The 18475-nt window shown below is 36.2% G+C and overlaps 1 protein-coding gene across 7 annotated transcripts in view; it reads left to right on the forward strand.

The window, feature by feature from the left end:
* The window catches only part of PATJ (PATJ crumbs cell polarity complex component), a 356331-nt gene that overhangs the window by 153966 nt on the left and 183890 nt on the right, over nucleotides 1-18475 (forward strand). For all 7 annotated transcript variants that reach the window (XM_060022954.1, XM_060022983.1, XM_060023011.1 and 4 more), the window contains 2 exons: nucleotides 2242-2319; nucleotides 6340-6439. In XM_060022954.1, the coding sequence (XP_059878937.1) occupies nucleotides 2242-2319; nucleotides 6340-6439 (178 nt within the window). The remainder of the gene's footprint in view (nucleotides 1-2241; nucleotides 2320-6339; nucleotides 6440-18475) is intronic.

Here is an 18475-nt window from a genome sequence, read left to right on the forward strand (position 1 = left end):
AAGAAACATGTGCTGTCCTACTTTTCTTAAAGATATAGTCTTTTTGGTGGGCCTTTTGTCTTCCAAATTTTGCTAATGGTATGCATACAGAAAGATATTTCTCTGCTCTTTGAAAAGCAAACATTGCAAACTTTGTGAATGGCAGCTAACATTTTGTCCCATCACGAAGCTTCTGCCATTCAGTTTCAGCTGTTTTTTTCAGAGGAGAAAGTAGGTCCAGTGTAGGCAGATATTATAACTTTCTAGAGAGACAAAGTATTTGTTTTAAAAATTCTATTTATTTATTTATCTATGGCTGCGTTGGGTCTTCGTTGCTGCGTGTGGGCTTGCTCTAGTTGCTGTGAGCGGGGGCTCCTCTTTGTTGCGGTGCATGGGCTTCTCATCGCAGTGGCTTCTCTTGTTGCAGAGCACAGGCTCTAGGCGCGTGGGCTTCAGTAGTTGTGGCACGCGGGCTCAGTAGTTGTGGCTCGTGGCCTCTAGAGCGCAGGCTCAGTAGTTGTGGTGCACGGGCTTAGTTGCTCCACAGCACGTGGGATCTTCCCGGACCAGGGCTCGAACCCATGTACCCTGCATTGGCAGGCGGATTCTTAACCACTGCGCCACAAGGGAAGCTCCTGTTTTAAAATTCTTTAGGACAAGAAACATATACCTGTAGACCCACTAGTTTTTGAACTCTGACTTAGGTTGTTGTATATATTAAGCAGAGAACTTCCCTGATGGTCCAGTGGCTAAGACTCCACACTCCCAGTGCAGGGGGCCCAGGTTCGATCCCTGGTCGGGAAACGAGATCTGTCTTGCTGCAACTAAAGGAGTCCGCATGCCACAACTGATCCCGCATGCTGCATAGAACATCCTGTGTGCCGCAACTAAGACCTGGCGCAGCCAAATAAATATTAAAAATAAATAAATAGAGAAATAAATATTAAGTACAGTGTCTATTTACATAGGAAGCACCAAAAACATGTTGCTTTATCACTACTGTTGGTTTTTACTTAAGTGAAACATTCCTGAGACTTTATTTATTCCAAAATTAATTTCCTTAGACTCTAAGTTAAAAGTAAAGAAGAATTAATCTTAAATTGCCTTTATTTTTTATTTTTTTAAAGATTTTTTTTGATGTGGACCATATTTAAAGTCTTTATTGAATTTGTTACAATATTGCTTCTGTTTTTTGTTTTGATTTTTTGGCCATGAAGCATGTTGGATCTTAGCTCCCTGACCAGGGATTGAACCCGCACCCCCTGCATTGGAAGGTGAAGTCTTAACCACTGGACTGCCAGGGAAGTCCCTTAAATTGCCTTTAGAGAGAAGTGTTTTTTTTTTGGTTTTGTTTTCTAAATTATCCCTAGGCAGGAAGTTCCTTTAATTTTCTGAGAAAGAATATTTATTTTTCCTTTTAATTTGCATGTCTGTCATCAGATTTCATGCCAACATTATTTGTGTTAACTATTTAAGGATCCTTTTAAAAAAATCACTAACAGTTTTGTATTTTCCTAAGATGTTTTATAGATAGTTTTACAAAAAGAAATGAGTCAAAAAGTAATCTATGATGTTGGCACCATTAAGAATTAAAATTATTTCTATGAAATTGAACTGTTTGACTCATTTATAAACATTTATTCAACACTACTATGTATTAGGCTTTTTCTGAGCAACAGGGTTATAGTGATAAATAACACTAAATTCCAGCTCTCATTGACCTTTTATCCAGGAGTGTAAATAGCTTTGTAATTTATTTATATGCTAGCAGTGATAGTGAAATATTTATTGAATGTGCACAGTGTGCTAGATATCATACTTGAACTGGGGTACAGTGATGAATAAGGTAGATCTATGAAATAAATGTTGGATTCAGCGTTCTAGGAATTAACTTTGCTTACCCTTAAAAGTGTATTTCGCAAAATGAGATGTTTGGATGACAGTAAGTATTGTGACCTTCTTAGTCTTCATCTTCACTTTCTGGATCTACACAAGCCTGGGAATTTATTGCCCCTGGATGCTACACACACACACACACACACGCACGCACGCACGCACGCACGCACATTTTGGGTTTTATAGCTTGTTAGATTTCCCAAGTAGTATTGCTTGCCTTGAATTGTACTTCTCGTGTCTTTACTTTTAGGTGAAGTTAGAGAGTTAAGTAGGATTTTAATTGTTTTTTAAAAAAATTAAAGCCACGTAATGATTGTGACATTTAAATGTTTTCCTTTTCCCCCTTCCTTGTTTTTGTGGTGGTAGGTCATTCCTAGTGCACATAACAAGGCCAAAAAGATCACTAATAACGAGGACCAAGACACCCAAGAAAAAAAAGAAAAGGTAACCTAACCTCACAAGCTTTTAAAAAATGTTTCTGGTTTCTTTTTGCATATCTGAGCTGCAATTAGTAAGTGTTTTTTTGATGAGTATCAGGATAGAAGTACTGTAGTTATAGTATTTCCCTTCTGTGAACATGACTGATTCTGGCCTGGATGAAGGCCTAGTGGAGTATAGGTGTAAAAGTGTCATGACGCACCAGTAAGCCATCATCATCTTTCTCTGTCTTTCCTGTTCAGCTGGGCTGGTTGTCTGTCTATTCCCAGAAAGTTTCTCAGACTTTGATCTTGCTGCTCCCTCAGCCTGGAAGTCCATTTTCCACATTGCTCTTCCTTTTCATTCTCGAAGGAGCAGGTCAAAGGTCATCTCTCCTGAGAAAACGTTTCTTACTGTCAATCACAGTTAATCCTCCACTCCTGTTTCCCCACCTCTATTCTAGTAGAATTAGTTGATATAAAGTTTATCTTAGGGTATGGTGTCAGGTAGGATGGATTTTCATTTTTCCCCATAAAGCTAAATAATTATCCCACTCTTTTAAATAGGCCCTCCTTTGCACCACAACCTCTATCATATCTCAGGTTATCAGGGGAAGATTGTTTCTGAGCTTTCTCTTTGTTCCATTTGTTTATCACAGCACAAATGCTGCCCTGCCTAAATTATTAAAGTCTAATAATAAATCTTGTTTTCTAGTAGAGCAATCTCCTTTACATATTTCTTTTTCTTTAGAAGTGTATTACCTATTTGTGTCCTTTTTCTTTTCCACTTAATTTTATAATTAGCTTGTCAAATTCTACCAAAAAATCTCTTTGACAATTTTGACTGGAGTTGTGTCAGATCTATAAATTGTAAAGAATTTACATCTTTATGATATTGAGCCTTCTTAACCATTAACCTGGTATGTCTTTCTATTTATTAACTTCCTTTTTTATTTCTTACAATTAATTGTTATCATTTTCTTCAGAAAGGCATTGTAAATCTTTGGTTTATTCCTAGAAATCCTTATATTTTGTGTTGCTTTTAAATATTTTTAAATTGCATTTTCTGTTGCTAGTATGTAGATATGAAATTGAATTTTATATATCTTTTGACATCTTGTAACATTATTCTCTTATTCTTTTACAAAATAATCTGGTTCAGGACACTGGGAAAACCAAAATGCTAAAATAAAAAAGTTAAAATCTCTCATAAACCCACCACCTAAAGATAAACTTATTAAATATTTTATGTAGAAGCTTTTAGTGTCTTGGTGTATGTACTTCACATATACATATATATATATATATATATATATATAATTTTTAATAAGAATATGAATCCCAAACTCTAGTACTATGTAGATTTTCATTTCTGAATTTTCTATATGGATAATAATAACCACTTTGGATAAAGGCAGTTTTCTTCTTCCCTTTCCAGTATTTTATCCCTTGCTTTATTATATCTGCTAACACCTCTGTGGTGTTTAATGGAGGTAATAAGAGCTAACATTCTTATTGTTTTACCTCCTGGTAGTTAGGAAATTGCTTTCAATATTTAACCATTAAATATGATGTGTGCTGTAAGTTTTTATAGATTATCCTTTGGTTATGGAAGTATTCCCTTTCATTCTTATTTTGCTAAGAATTTTTATCACGAATGGGATTGACATTGAATTTTATCAAATGTATTATCTACATTCACTGAAATAATTTGTATGTGATTTTTTTTTTCTCCTTGAATTCCTTAATGTGGTGAATTATATTAATAGATTCTGTAATGTTAAACCAATCTTAAATTAATTTGGTCATGATCTTTTTTGCCCGTTTGCTAGTATTATTCCTTTTAGAATTTTTACATCTGTGATTTTGAACAAGTTTGGCCTGGAATTTTCCGTTTATATACTATCCTGTCTGGTTTTGGTTATAGAAGACTACTAAAATGAATAGTAGGAGTACTTCTTCTTTTCAGTTCTCTGAGAGTTTGTGTAAGATACTGATTATCCATGCCTTACATGTTTGGTCAGATTAGCTTATGAAGCCATCAAGGGCCTGTGTTACTGAGCTATTCAGATTTTATGTTCCTTTTAGAGTCAGTTGTGATTACTGACTCTTTTCTAGGAATATTGATATCACCTAATTTTTGCATTTGTTGGTATAAAGTTGTTTATTCTCTTAATGTGTATTATCTGTGTTCTCTTCAAAGTAGTTCTTTTTCATTATGAATATAGTTTATTTTTTATTAATCTTGAAAGTAATTTTTCATTTAATTCCTCATTTTGAAGAATTAAGTTTTGAGCTGTTAGTCTTCTCTGTTATATCTTTATTCTGCTTAATTAATTATGTTCTCATTTTTATATTGTCTTATTTGGGTTTATTTCCTTCCCCCCACCTAATAATCTTTAGATAGTTGTAAAATTTATTAATTTTTAACCATTCTTTTTTTCTAAAATAGTCATTTCAGACCATAAATTTCCTTCTAAGGTCCTCTTTTTTTTTTTGGCCATACACGGGCCTCTCACTGTTGTGGCCTCTCCCGTTGCAGAGCACAGGCTCCGGACGTGCAGGCTCTGTGGCCATGGCTCACGGGCCCAGCCGCTCCGCGGCATGTGGGATCTTCCCGGACCGGGGCACGAACCCGTGTCCCCTGCAACGGCAGATGGACTCTCAACCACTGCGCCACCAGGGAAGCCCTCTTAATACTATTTTAAAAGCTGGCTGTCCTTGTTCTGAGCATTGTCTTTCACTTAGAATGATCTGGTCTGAGGAAAAGGTTTGCTGAAAATTCATTTGCCTTTATTATTCTTCATTTAACTCACTTTTAAGTTTTTTCAAACAAGAATTAAAGAGACACCATGATCACATTTCTGAATTCTTTTGTTGCTTAACAAGTACTTTGTATTTGGCATCTTCTCTTCCTTCATCACTCTTGCATTTTATTGATTTTTGGATTTTCTATAAATGTACAAAGTACTGTTTTGGTTAGACATTATCTTAAATAAATTTGAGTGTGTGTTTTTCTTTATGGATCCCAAATATTGTTTTCTATTTTGGAGGAATTTATTACATGCCTGCTTTCTGTAATGGACCAGTCATTGTCCATTTACTGAAGTGTATCCTGCCATTAGTGGCTTTGTCCTATAAAGAATAATTGCTTTATTGAAATCCTGTAGCAAAACAAATCTTAATCTGGTTATTTTGGCTTTTGTGGAGTGCTTGTGTGTATCGGCTCCCATTCTTTCCAGCAGCTTGGATCTCTCCATAGTTGGGCATGTTTTATTTTTCCCAGTGTTCAAGAAAATGTCAACATTCTGTGAAGGTAATCTGATCATAAAGTCTACTTTAATTAAGCCTATTTGAACCAAATATTGATGTGCTGTATCATTTGGTGTGTAAATTTAAAGAATACTTATACAGAAATACAAAAAATATTCATCATAAAGCTTTCTCTTTCTTTTTTAAAACATTAAAATGTGTGTTGACTCTTTATAAGTTGTAGATGAATACCTCTTTGGTTAGAAAATCTTGGTATTTCAAGTAGTTTTTAAAGAATGAAATCTGTACCTTCTACAGTTGAATAAAAAGTTTAAATAATTGTAGGATTAACACGTTAGGTAGTTTTTACATTTAGACTTAATTTTGAAATGTTTTTCATTTGAGTTATTTGGTCAGAAATAAAGAAAACTAAGCCTCAACAGTGTAAACAAAGTACATATAATTGACTTTCTCACTGGAGAAAGGAACTCATTCTTCTGGGTAGGTTAACAGTCTTAAAAGCTGTGCCTTTGAATTCCTGTTTTCTGTATTGGTGTGTTTACATCACAGAGTCACTTTTACATAATAACATAAACATAAGAGAATGAATTGTATTTATTTTACAATCCTAGTGATGTGATGGAAGTTGGATAGAGTCAAAATATTTACAGATGATCTTTTTTATCCTGTTTGTCATTGAGGAAGAGGTTATACAAAGAAAAAGAGGTTATATAAAACCTCTTTGTATAAGAGGTTATACAAAGAAAAACGCTTCTCTCAAATTTTGCATCTTCAGAGGCGAGGAACTGCTCCACCTCCAATGAAACTGCCGCCTCCTTATAAAGCTCCATCTGATGACAGTGATGAAACTGAAGAAGAATATGCATTTACCAACAGTGAGTTCCTTTTCATTATTTGGGGTGGATGCAGAATTTATTATATTACGCTTTAATGATTGTTGTAAATTGTCAAATACAGTGGTATAGCTTCTTAGAAAATATGCATGAACATATCTTGCTGAAAAAGAAAGTTTACGTCTCCAAAACTTCTGTGACTTTATTTTCCTAAGTTTTTGTCTTTGACACTAATATAACAGAGTGAGTATCAAAGGCAGCTGGGTGGTAAACTTTTATGTACATTCCCTCCTAGTCTTCTATTTGGTTATGATTACACAAATGCTAAGAAGTCCTTGAAATTGGAGTTTGACCCATAATAATAAGAGTTGAATGTAGATTTTAGCCCTTGATTACGTGCCCTACTCAAGTGGATGGTGATATTGCCAATGCAAAATTACAGAGGGCCAACGAAGTCATAATTTTTCCTTTAGATGTCATTTCATGACGTCCTTTTACATTAGTTGTATCAAATATACATTCACACATATATTTAATGGAGGCTTTATTTAAAATAATTTATATATCTTTTATGTATGTAAAGTATATGTAGTTTAGATCTGATTGCTGTTGTGTATGGAATTTATTTTGGGGGTGATGAAAATGTTCTAAAATTAGATTGTGATGATGGTTGCACAATTTGTGGCTATACTGAAACCTACAGGATTATACATTTGAATGGGTGAATTTCATGGTTTTTGAAATTTACATATTTTAAAATAATATTTTTCTTTCTATAATATAGAAAAGGAGTCTGATACAGAAATTGAAAGAGTTAAAATTCTGGCTCCACTACTTCCTAATGTGTGACCTTAAGCATGCCCTCTTCTATGAAAATAATGGTACCTACTTCAAAGGGGTTGTGATGAAGATTAAAATAAGGCGATAAGGACTTTAGCCTGGCGTATTGTGAATCTTCAACAAGTATTATAAAGTTGACTATAACTTTATATTTTTCTAAATATAGTAATAGATAAATGAAATATAAAAATAAATATAACTATATAACAATTAAGTTGACTTTATAAAAACTTGGTTTGTACTTTGTGATTTTACAGAATGCTTTCTCATGCATTTTTATTTGTTCAACAATCTCTGTTGAAAACCAACTGCTTTTCACTAACAGTGCCAAGTGAGTCTTTTGTGAGATAAATGAAACATAGCTCCTTGTTTTCTCTGTGGGGTCACCAGCCTGGAAGGGAGGATACAAAGGCATGGAAACAAAATTTCATAAAGGTACTTGCAGTGCCTTGGTTCTCAACCTCTTTGGAAGAGCAACACGTGATGGATACGATTGATACATGTGTGTGTTTGTGTAATGTAATCCCTTGTTTTGATATAGTTATTAGGGCAGCTGCAGCAGAGTGGAAATAGCTTGTTGATTATTCATAATTTCTGGGATACTAGAATGCCTATATTTGCATGGTTGTTAGGAAACCTGGTTTAAGCATGTGACTAAGATTACATTCTAATCCTAGCTCTACCACTTAGTTGTGAATACATGAATAAGTTTCTTAACCTCTTCATGGCTCACACTTTCCTATCAGTATGGAGGAGAGGGGATGTCTTATAATAATCTGCCTCACAGGATCGCTATGAGCATTAGAGGAGAAAGCATTTAAAGAACTTAGTATAAGGATTGTGATACCTAGTAAACACTCTGGTTTACCATGTGCCAGGTCTTCATATGTGTTAATAACTCTATCAACGTAATAACTTTGTGAGGTCTCTAAATGTACAAATAAAGAAACAGGCTCAGAGAAATTAAGGAATATGTCAAAAATTACACAGCTAATAAATAATGGACATGGAGTTTAAATCCAGGCACTCTGACTCCAGAGTTGGTACTGTCTGTCATCTACTCTTCTCATTACTTAAAACATTACTATCCCAGAAATAGGAACAAAGTGACTTGGGGTTATCTAGTGAATATCACTTTGATACCATTAGATAAGCAGAGCAGTTCCCCGGAGTTCCAAGACCATGTGTTCATGTGTGTTCACAGCACACATTCACAGCGTTAGAGGGGTTCAGGAAGGACATTGATTTACACTGAAAGCTGATACAGTAAGTCCCCTACATACAAATGAGTTCCATTCTCAGAGCACATTCGTTAAGTCCAATTTGTTCGTTAAGTACAGCAAAGTTAGCCTAGGTACCCAACTAAAACAATCAGCTTATAAAGTACTGTACTGTAATAGGTTTATAATACTTTTCACACAAATAATACATAAAAAACAAACACAAAAAATAAACATTTTTAATCTTACAGTACAGTACCTTGAAAAGTACAGTAGTACAGTACAACAGCCGGCATACAGGGGCTGGCATCGAGTGAACAGGCAAGAAGAGTTACTGACTGGAGGAGGGAGAAGAGGTGGGAGATGGTAGAGCTGAAGGATCGTCAGCGATAGGAGACAGAGGGCAAGCTGCAATTTCACTCAGCCCTTACATTGACGGCACAGGTTCTGGTTCCTTGCTGGATTCAATTCTATCTAGCCTCTTGAAAAAAGATCCAGCCTTGCTGGATTCAATTCTATCTAACCTCTTGAAAAAAGATCCAGTGATGTCTGGGTAGTAGCTCTTTTTTCCTCGTCATAGATGACACAGTAGCACTGGATTGCATTCTGAACGACTGTTGCAACCTTCGTGTACCATTCTACGTTCGGGTCCTGTGCCTCAAAACTAACAGTGCCTCCTCAAATAAAGAAAATCCCCTTGCCATTTCCTGCATCGTGAATCTCTTCGGTTCTTCAGTTACTTCTTCCTCTTGTCTCTCTTCATCCTTTCTCTGGGCCTCCAATTCCATCAGGTCTTCATTAGTAAACTCCTTGTGTTTCACAGCAAGGAATTCAAAGAAGTCGTCCTCTTACAGATCTAGTTTAAAATACAGATACTGTACTACTGTAGTCTGTACAGTACCTTTCAGTAAAGTACACAAAAGCACAACCACTTGTGGAGGATGTGACAGTGTACACAACACACGTGAACTAACTTACGTGATTGGACATGCAAATGCACGTTCACATCTTTGAAAGCTGGCAGCTTGAAGGTTCATATGTAGGGGACTTACTGTATAGACTTCTAGTATAAAATTCATCTCCTAACTATGACATTTCACAAATTCTCCAGCAAATCTGGGCTGTGAATATGACTTTCCATTCATTTTGCTCCCTATTTTTTCCCTTCCCATTGAATTTTCTGTTAACCTTCTCCGGAAGGGTTTGAACCGTATGGAGCTATGAGATGGTTCACATTTAAAATGTAGGTGAACCTAAAGCCTCTAGCTTTCCTGTATTTCTCCTGATATGGATCTGGTGAATTTTTCTTTGCTCCTAAACTCTTATTAAATGAATACTCCGCTCATCTTTCCAAAACTAAAAGCAAATTGGTTCACTGTTTTATCAGATTCTTATTGTCCCAAAACTAAGCATTTCTTTTTACAGTGGTGAAAGTATGATTACGTAACTTTCCCATGGTCCAGGACTAGGAAGTGGAAGGCTGGAATCCAAGCTGTAGGCCTACCGGGAAGTGATGATTATGTTAGAGAGATCACCGACATGAGATACTCATGATTCTAAAGTGTAGTTTAATCTAACTGAGGTGAGCTTTGGCAAGTTACTCATTTACAAAGTTCATCTGGTCAAGAAATATTTATTGAGTGGGTATTTTAGGTGGGCAGACACTGTTTTAGGTGTCGGGAACAAGATCTCTCATTAACTTATATTCTAGAGGGGGAGAAAGCTTATAAACAATACGATAGTTTAAATATTGATAAGTACTGTAAATAACTAAATAAAGCAAGGTAGTGTGAGAATAAATCCCTTGGAGGAGGCAACATTAAGTGGAATGGGTAAGGAAGGCCAAGCAAGGTAGGACCCAAATGACAAGAAGGAACCACAGAGCTGACCTTTTAGTCATCATATCGATCAGATTTTTTTTCAGACTGTGATCCACAGTAACATATATTTTATTTAACAACCGAATATAGATGTGCACGTACACACGGACACACACACTAACATGCATATATAACTGAAACAAAAGTTTCATGAAATATAACTTACCTTTATAACATATGAAGAAATTATTCTTTTTCTATACTATTTTTTTTTTTGGCCGCACCACATGGCTTGTCGGATCTTAGTTCCCTGACCAGGGATTAGAACCTGGGCCCACGGCATTGAAAGCGCTGAGTCCTAACCACTGGACCACCAGGGAATTCCCTCTGTACTATTTTATTTCACTTTTTTTTTTTTTTTTTTTTTTTGCGGTACACGGGCCTCTCACTGTTGTGGCCTCTCCCGTTGCGGAGCACAGGCTCCGGATGCGCAGGCTCAGCGGCCATGGCTCACGGGCCCAGCCGCTCCGCGGCATGTGGGATCTTCCCGGACCGGGGCACGAACCCGTGTCCCCTGCATCGGCAAGCGGACTCTCAACCACTGCGCCACCAGGGAAGCCCTATTTCACTTTTTAAAATGCTGTTTGCAACTCGTTTTTTTTTCTTGATCGACTAATGAGTCACAACCTGCTGTATGAAAACCACAAATCTGTGGTTTTCAAACTTCAGTGTACCTCAGAAGCACCTGTTGAGCTTGTTCAAACACTAATTGCTGACCCCTACCTCCAGTTTCTAAGTTCTTACATCTGGGAGCACCCAGTAATTTGCATTTCTAGGTGACGCTGATACTTCTGATTCAGGTCCGACCTTCTGAAAACTGCTGATCTGGATGGTGTTAAACTCACGGGAGCAGGTGAGGTAGAGAAGTGTGTGTAGACAGCAGCAAGAAGGGAACCCAGCACATGCCTAGCATAAGAGCATCCTAGCATAAGAACACTCTGAGGAGATTGTAGAATTAAGTAGTTTAAGAGAATGTGTTTCAAGAAAGGTTCTGTCACTGAACCTCAGTGGTCAACTGTGGAATGATTCCGAGAGGTTGGAGACAGAATAGTAACCGTTGAACTTAGCAACATGGGGTTGCTGAGGAAGAACAGAAAGAGGATACTTGGTAAAATAACCAAGGGAGTTATTGTTCAGGTTGTTGTGAGAATTCAGTGTTACAGCCAATGCAGACATGCCTCCTTTTATTGTGATTCGCTTGACTGCCCTTCACAAATGATTGTGTCTCTTACTAATTGGTTTGTGGCAGCCCTGCATTGTCAGATGATAGTTAGCATTTTTTAGCAATAAAGTGTTTTTTAATTAAAGTATGTACATTGCTTTTTAGACATAATGCTATTGCTTACTTCGTAGATTGCGGTGTAGTGTAAACATAACTTTTATATGCATTGGAAAACCAAAAGATTGGTGTGACTCACTTTATTGCGGTGATCTGGAACTGAACACGCGACGTCTCCCACGTATACCCGTATAGACAGGGTGTTACATAACAGGCATTTATATTATAGATCACTCATCTTGCATAGTTGAACATATGACATTCTAATGTCTAATTTCCATGAGAAGTCTTACAACCATCTTAATAATGAAAATTTCTTGAACTTTAATTAAGAATTATGAAACAGTTAAAAATTAAGAAACAATATCCACATAAATGCTTAGCTGTTGACCAAACTACTATTGTCAGACCTGCAGGATTTGTCAAAGGGAGGTATCAGTGGTGCAGAACTTTTTACTTTATGTTATAGTCTTTAATACCTAAATTTAAAGCTTGATTGCCCTGTCAGAGGTTTAAGATCATTGAGTGCATGAAATGATCACTCAGTTCACTATCACATGGTGACTTTCTAATCTTTGTTTCTGGCCTTAAACTCACTCTGATATCCTGACCCAAATTTTCAGTTGGCTGTTGGAAAGATGCCGTATCTTTATTATCGTTCTTTCTACAATGGATCAACAAATGTAGATGAATCTTCTTTCCCAATCTCTTCTCACATTCGTAGTTTCCTTTGTATTTTTATTACCACAATTTTAGTAACTATATGGTAGTAGTTACTAAATTCTCCATAAGTTCTCCCCAGATCTTTAAGTGCATTCTCAGAAGAGCCTTTGAAAGGAAATATCTCTTCTGCTGATTTCAGCTTCATGTCGCATTATTTGGAAAACCTTGCCCGACTCCTTCTACTAATACTTATTCCTGTATTTTTCTTTCATCGTATTAACAAAATGTAATTATTTATATATTTATTAGATTAATCCGTCTCCCCCACCAAATCTCTAAGTTCCATGAGGCTAGTTACCCTCTGTTTTGGCCTGGCACATTATAGAAATTCAGTATTTGGGGCAAGTTAATGAAAGAAGGTAGGTGACTCACATAGTTACATGGGGGTGCACTGAAAACCCGGTGTGCTCCTGGTGCCTCGGAGGTACCGTTTCTCCTGAACTGTACCATCACAGTTTCAGAGCATTCTGTCCGGAGCAGCTTGACATCTCTTTCTCAATATGCCACCCATTACTTTATCAAAAAGTTTCGATCCCCAGGGGGATTTGCCACAGTCTCCAGAAAGTCTTGCTTTGTTCACCTTCGATCCCAGAAGTTAAATGCTTTTATGTCACTTGGGTGATTCTAACCTGTTGGCGTTCACTCTTTCAATTATGGTTTTAAACTGCAGGGAGCAGAAGGTTTGGAATGACTTTCTGTAACATAAGAGAGTGAAGCAATGAGAATCATACAGTAGATATGTCTCTTTTTTTTTTTGCGGTATGCGGGCCTCTCACTGTTGTGGCCTCTCCCGCTGCGGAGCACAGGCTCCGGACGCGCGGGTTCCGGACGCGCAGGCTCAGCGGCCATGGCTCACGGGCCCAGCCGCTCCACGGCATGTGGGATCTTCCCGGACCGGGGCACGAACCCGTGTCCCCTGCATCGGCAGGCAGACTCTCAACCACTGCGCCACCAGGGAAGCCCAGACATGTCTCTTAATGTCTATTAAAAAAATCCTCGGAGTTCAGAATATAATTGACTTATTTGACACCTGGCTTTTTAGTGCTGTAACAGAGATGTGAATGGAACCTCATGCAGACGGTCTCTTAAAGCCCTTTTTTTTATCCTTTAATTCCAGAATAGCATACTCTCCTGAGGTATTTTGTTTTTCCACCTTTTTTTTTTCCTCAATAAGGATCTGGTTTAATTATGACAGTGATACATCTTTATGGCATTTTGCTCAGATTCCTCCCTCCCCCCAATTATATGTCATAATATAATATTTGGTATAAGAAATATATTTGGGTTATGAAGCATAATAAAATTAGCCCATGAACCACACCATGCAGATAAAAATTAGATTACAGATACCTTGCATCTTTGTGTTTTACTTTAATTCTTTTTGTTTTTATTCCAGTTGTTTTTAAGGATAGGATACTAGCTAAGACCTTCTGAAATGTGATTTATTAGCAAATCGCTCAGAGTCACACTATGTGTAAGTTTAGAGCTTTTTAAAAAACAGCAACTTTATTGAGATATAATCCACATTACCATACATCTACTTAAAGTGTCCAATTCAGTAGCTTGTCGTATATTTAGAGTTGTTGAACCATCACCACTATCAGCCACCCCCCAAACCCTGCTCATTGGACGTCACTCTTGTTTACCATATTTATTCAAAAATTCCTTACATTCATGTATAAAATACACAAACTCATATTTTAATTTTTTAAAAAGACTTCATAAATAATCTTCCTGTGTTCCCATGGAGTGGTCTGGGGAACCTGTCCCAAACCTCTCTTCCTCTTACAAAAAATGCCCCCAAAACTGCATTTAAATTTGGAAGAAGACAAAGCTGCCTGCTAGTCCCACTGTCCTCAAGAATCTAGCAGTGCAGTAAGATCACCTCTTCTTCCCAGCTCAATAAACAAACAAAAAAACAAAACCAGAAAGAGAAAAACAATATTATTCACAGATAATACAGTTGTCAATCTCAAAAATTCAAAACCTAAAATAATCTTTTAGCAAGAGTAAGTCAGGCTATATATTAATTGTGCATATGAAAAAAATCTTCTAATCAGTATTATCTACTTAGGAAATGTGATAGAAATTTCCTAATAGAAATAACAGAGAAACTTTTTAAAAACCCAGTAATAATACAATTAGAAATGCAAATCATGGCAATGACCCATAACTTTTGAGTCATTTACTGTTTGGCAATGTGATAAAAGCTATAAACCTACCCTCAAGAAATATGTATGCAGATACACAGAAACATTGTCACCCACAACCCCTCCCCGCCCCCCCCCCCCCCGCCCCGCACACACAATTTTAAATAGGCATCATTTTGCCTATTTAGTGCAAGTCCTGAAGCCCATTTAAGGTAATTCGAATCTAAATCCTAAGAGTGTATAGGCATTTTTTTTAAATATGAGAATTTCATTGAACACTGATTTGGAAATGAAATGCTAGTCAATTTTGGAAAAGAAAAATATTGAGAGGAGGGGGACACATACTTCCCTAGTATCTGAATATATTCTAAACTGGTGTTTTTCGAACTCAATCTGGAGCTTTTAGAAATGAGTGGGAGAGTTTTGACCTGTCTGAAACAGTTTTTCTCAACCTTGATTACTGACATTTTAACCTTTAATTCTTTGCTGTGGGGGACTGACCCTTGCCTTGTAGGATGTTTAACAGCATCCTTGATCTCTACTCACTAGACGCTAGTAGCCTCTTCCTCCCACCCCAGTTGTGACAACCAAAAATGCCTTCACACATTGCCAAGTGTCCCCTGGTCTAAATGGATGGGATATTCTACTGTTATTTATTAGTTGAGGTGCCAAGGGCACTGCATTGTATGGGATAATCTTGTACAGTAAAGAATTCTCCTGCTCAGAGTACCAGTAGCACTTCAGATTAGAAATATTCTTTAAAACTACAGTAATTAAATCAGTTTAGTATTTGCATTTGAAATAATCCTGAAATAGACCCAGGTGTCTTATAGAAAGTCTAAGATTTTAAAAAATATACTCTTGGTACAGGGAAAGGGTTTCCATATTATTATAATAACACTGTAAAAGAAAATAGTAAGCTGGCTTATATAAAAATTAAAATATATACACCCATATTTTTGTATACATATATATTCAGAGGACAATAGAACAACAATAGAAATAGAAAATAATAGAAACAATAGAACAACAATAGAAAAACAACAGAAAAACAAGCAAATATCAACCATTGTGTAATAGATTTGAGCAACAAGTACAAAAAGTGTTCAGCCTCACTAACAATGAGGGATATGAAAATTAATAAAAAATCAGATTTTTTATCCCATCAAATTACTTAAGATTTTAAAAATTACTGTTGCTCATTGTTGGAGAGGTTGTAGAAAAAAGGAGTTCTTTTATGCTGTTGATAGGAATTTGAATTCATGTTATCTCTTTCTAGAGACTCATTTGGCGGCACATATAAAAAGTTTAAATGTGCATATTCTTTGAATAATCTAACTTCCAGTGATATATCTTAAGGAATTTGTTGCCCATGTGAATGTGTGTCTGTGTTACATATACCTACAAAGAAGTTTGCTGCTGCAATTTTCACTAGTAGCAATTAGATCAGTACATGTTATATGAAATTAATACATACTATAAAATCTCTAAGCATTTCTAGCCATTTGACCTGGAACAAGTTGCATATCTTTCCCTTAGTTTCCTCATTCGTAAGATGGGGATGATAATAGTACTCCTTTCACTGGGTGCTTGTGAGAGACTGGAAGAAATGATGTATATAACATGCTTATATGGGAAGTGACACATACATAGGAGGTACTCCAGAATGTTAGCTGCTACCTTTTATTATTATCAATACAACATTCTTCAGTGTTTGCCAAATATTGCCATTACAGAATGAAATTCTGGCATAAGTATATATTAAAAATTTTATCCAGAAGTTTTTATAATTTTTTTTAATTTTAGAAATCAGTCTTTTGAAGTTTAACATTATTATGTCGGAACATTACTTTATTAACACTGTCTACTACTGACGGTGCCTTGATCACTGTTGACCATTGTGACATGTTATACTTTCACTTTCAATGGAGGTCATTAGAAGAGAAAGATATTTTGGAGTACTTCATTTTTCTTTGATACTTTTTGTCATCTTATTCTTTATTTTCCCTGGACCAAAGGTGGAATTATCATAGAAGGATTTATTTCTGATTTTGTAATTTTTCCTTCCCATGGAATTTCAATGTGGTAAGGTTGGCATTTTACTTTCATTTCATTCCTCACAGTGTGGGAAGAATACACAGGAGAAATTTTTGAGAAAAATTCATGGTCCAAAATGAATGAATATAACAAAACAGAAACAGACTCACAGATACAGAGAACAAACTAGTGGTTCCAAGTGGGGAGAGGAAAGATAAGGGTAGGGGATTAAGAGGTACAAACTAATAGATATAAAATAAATAAGCTGTTACAAGGATATACTGTACAGCACAGGGAATATAGCCAGTATTTTTATTAACTTTAAGTAGAGTATAATCTATAAGAATATTGAATCACTATGTAGTACACCTGAAACTAATAGAATATTGTAAATCAACTATACTTCAATAAATTTTTTTTAAAATTCATGGTCAGATAGAATTTAAAAACTAAAAATACAACTTTTATTTATTTATTTTTAAAATAAATTTATTTATTTATTTTTGGCTGCATTGGGTCTTTCGTTGCTGCGTGCGGACTTTCTCTAGTTGCGGCGATCAGGGGCTACTCTTCCTTGAGGTGCGCGAGCTTCTCATTGCGGAGGCTTTTCTTGTTGCGGAGCATGGGCTCTAGGCACGTGGGCTTCAGTAGTTGTCACACATGGGCTCAGTAGTTGTGGCTCTCGAGCTCTAGAGCGCAGGCTCAGTAGTTGTGGCGCACAGGCTTAGTTGCTCCGCGGCATGTGGGATCTTCCTGGACCAGGGATCGAATCCGTGTCCTCTGCATCGGCAGGCAGATTCTTAACCAGTGCGCCACCAGGGAAGTCCCTAAAAATACAGTTTTAAAGGTTACTTTGTTTAATATGAGTGCTAGTTTGCTGAACAATCCTACAAAGTTTATGACATAATTTAATCTCATGCTTTGTAGTATTTAAATATTTTAAAAATCAACAAAATCAACATTTGTGGATTCACAAAGGTTATAATCTTTGTAGAGGTAATTCTCAATATTCATATAACTGTCAATATATTTTTCTACTTAACCTTTTAAAAAATCAATAATTTTAATACAAAAATCAGCTTTTATCCTTATCTTTATTTGTGGTATTTTACTCTTGTAATAGTAAACAAACATTTATACTTTGGTAAGCTGATAAAATTTCAACATGTCAAGCATATAAAGAAATTTTTCATTCCAACTTACATCAAGAATGCTAACCTAGCATTTCTATTCTAGTGAATAGCCTTGTTTGAATCACTGCCATTAATACACAGTTTTTTATTGTTAATCCATGTTTCCCCAGGATTATTGATCTATCACTGGTTCAGAGGTGCCTGAATGATACCCAAGTGTCTCTCAGATCTTTGGCCTTCTGGAAGCAAAGCCAAATCGCAGATTTCAGTCAAATTCTAAGGCCAAAGCTGAATTTTATAGTATCCCTAGTATTTTTTCATCAAAAAAAGTCCAGAAGCATGCAGGTCAAACTGCTTCGAGAGGGGAGTTTTGAGAAGAAGCTTCTACTATTTATTTGATCCACTTGAATTTTGTATAACAAAATATGTTTATTTGGAAGAAAAAAAGTATTTTGTCTTACAGCTCAATAATAAGAAAACAAGCAACCCAATTTTTTTAAATGGGCAAAATGTGAAATGACATTTCACCAAGGAAGACATATAAATGGCTAATAAGCATTCGAAAAGGTGCTCAGCATCATTAATTTATTAGGGAAATGCAAGTTAAGCCACTACACATCCACCAGAAGGATTTTAGTTAAAAAAACAGAAATACAGCTATAACCCTCATACACTGCTGGTGGAAATGTAAATTGATACAGCCACTTTGGAAAATGGTTTGACACTTTCTTAAAAAGTTGAACATAAGTTTACCATAGAACCCAGCAATTCTGCTTCCAGGTATACACCTAAGAGAAATGAAAACCTATGTCCACG

This window comes from Delphinus delphis, chromosome 1, assembly GCF_949987515.2.
Source record: "Delphinus delphis chromosome 1, mDelDel1.2, whole genome shotgun sequence".
Classification (NCBI taxonomy): domain Eukaryota; kingdom Metazoa; phylum Chordata; class Mammalia; order Artiodactyla; family Delphinidae; genus Delphinus; species Delphinus delphis.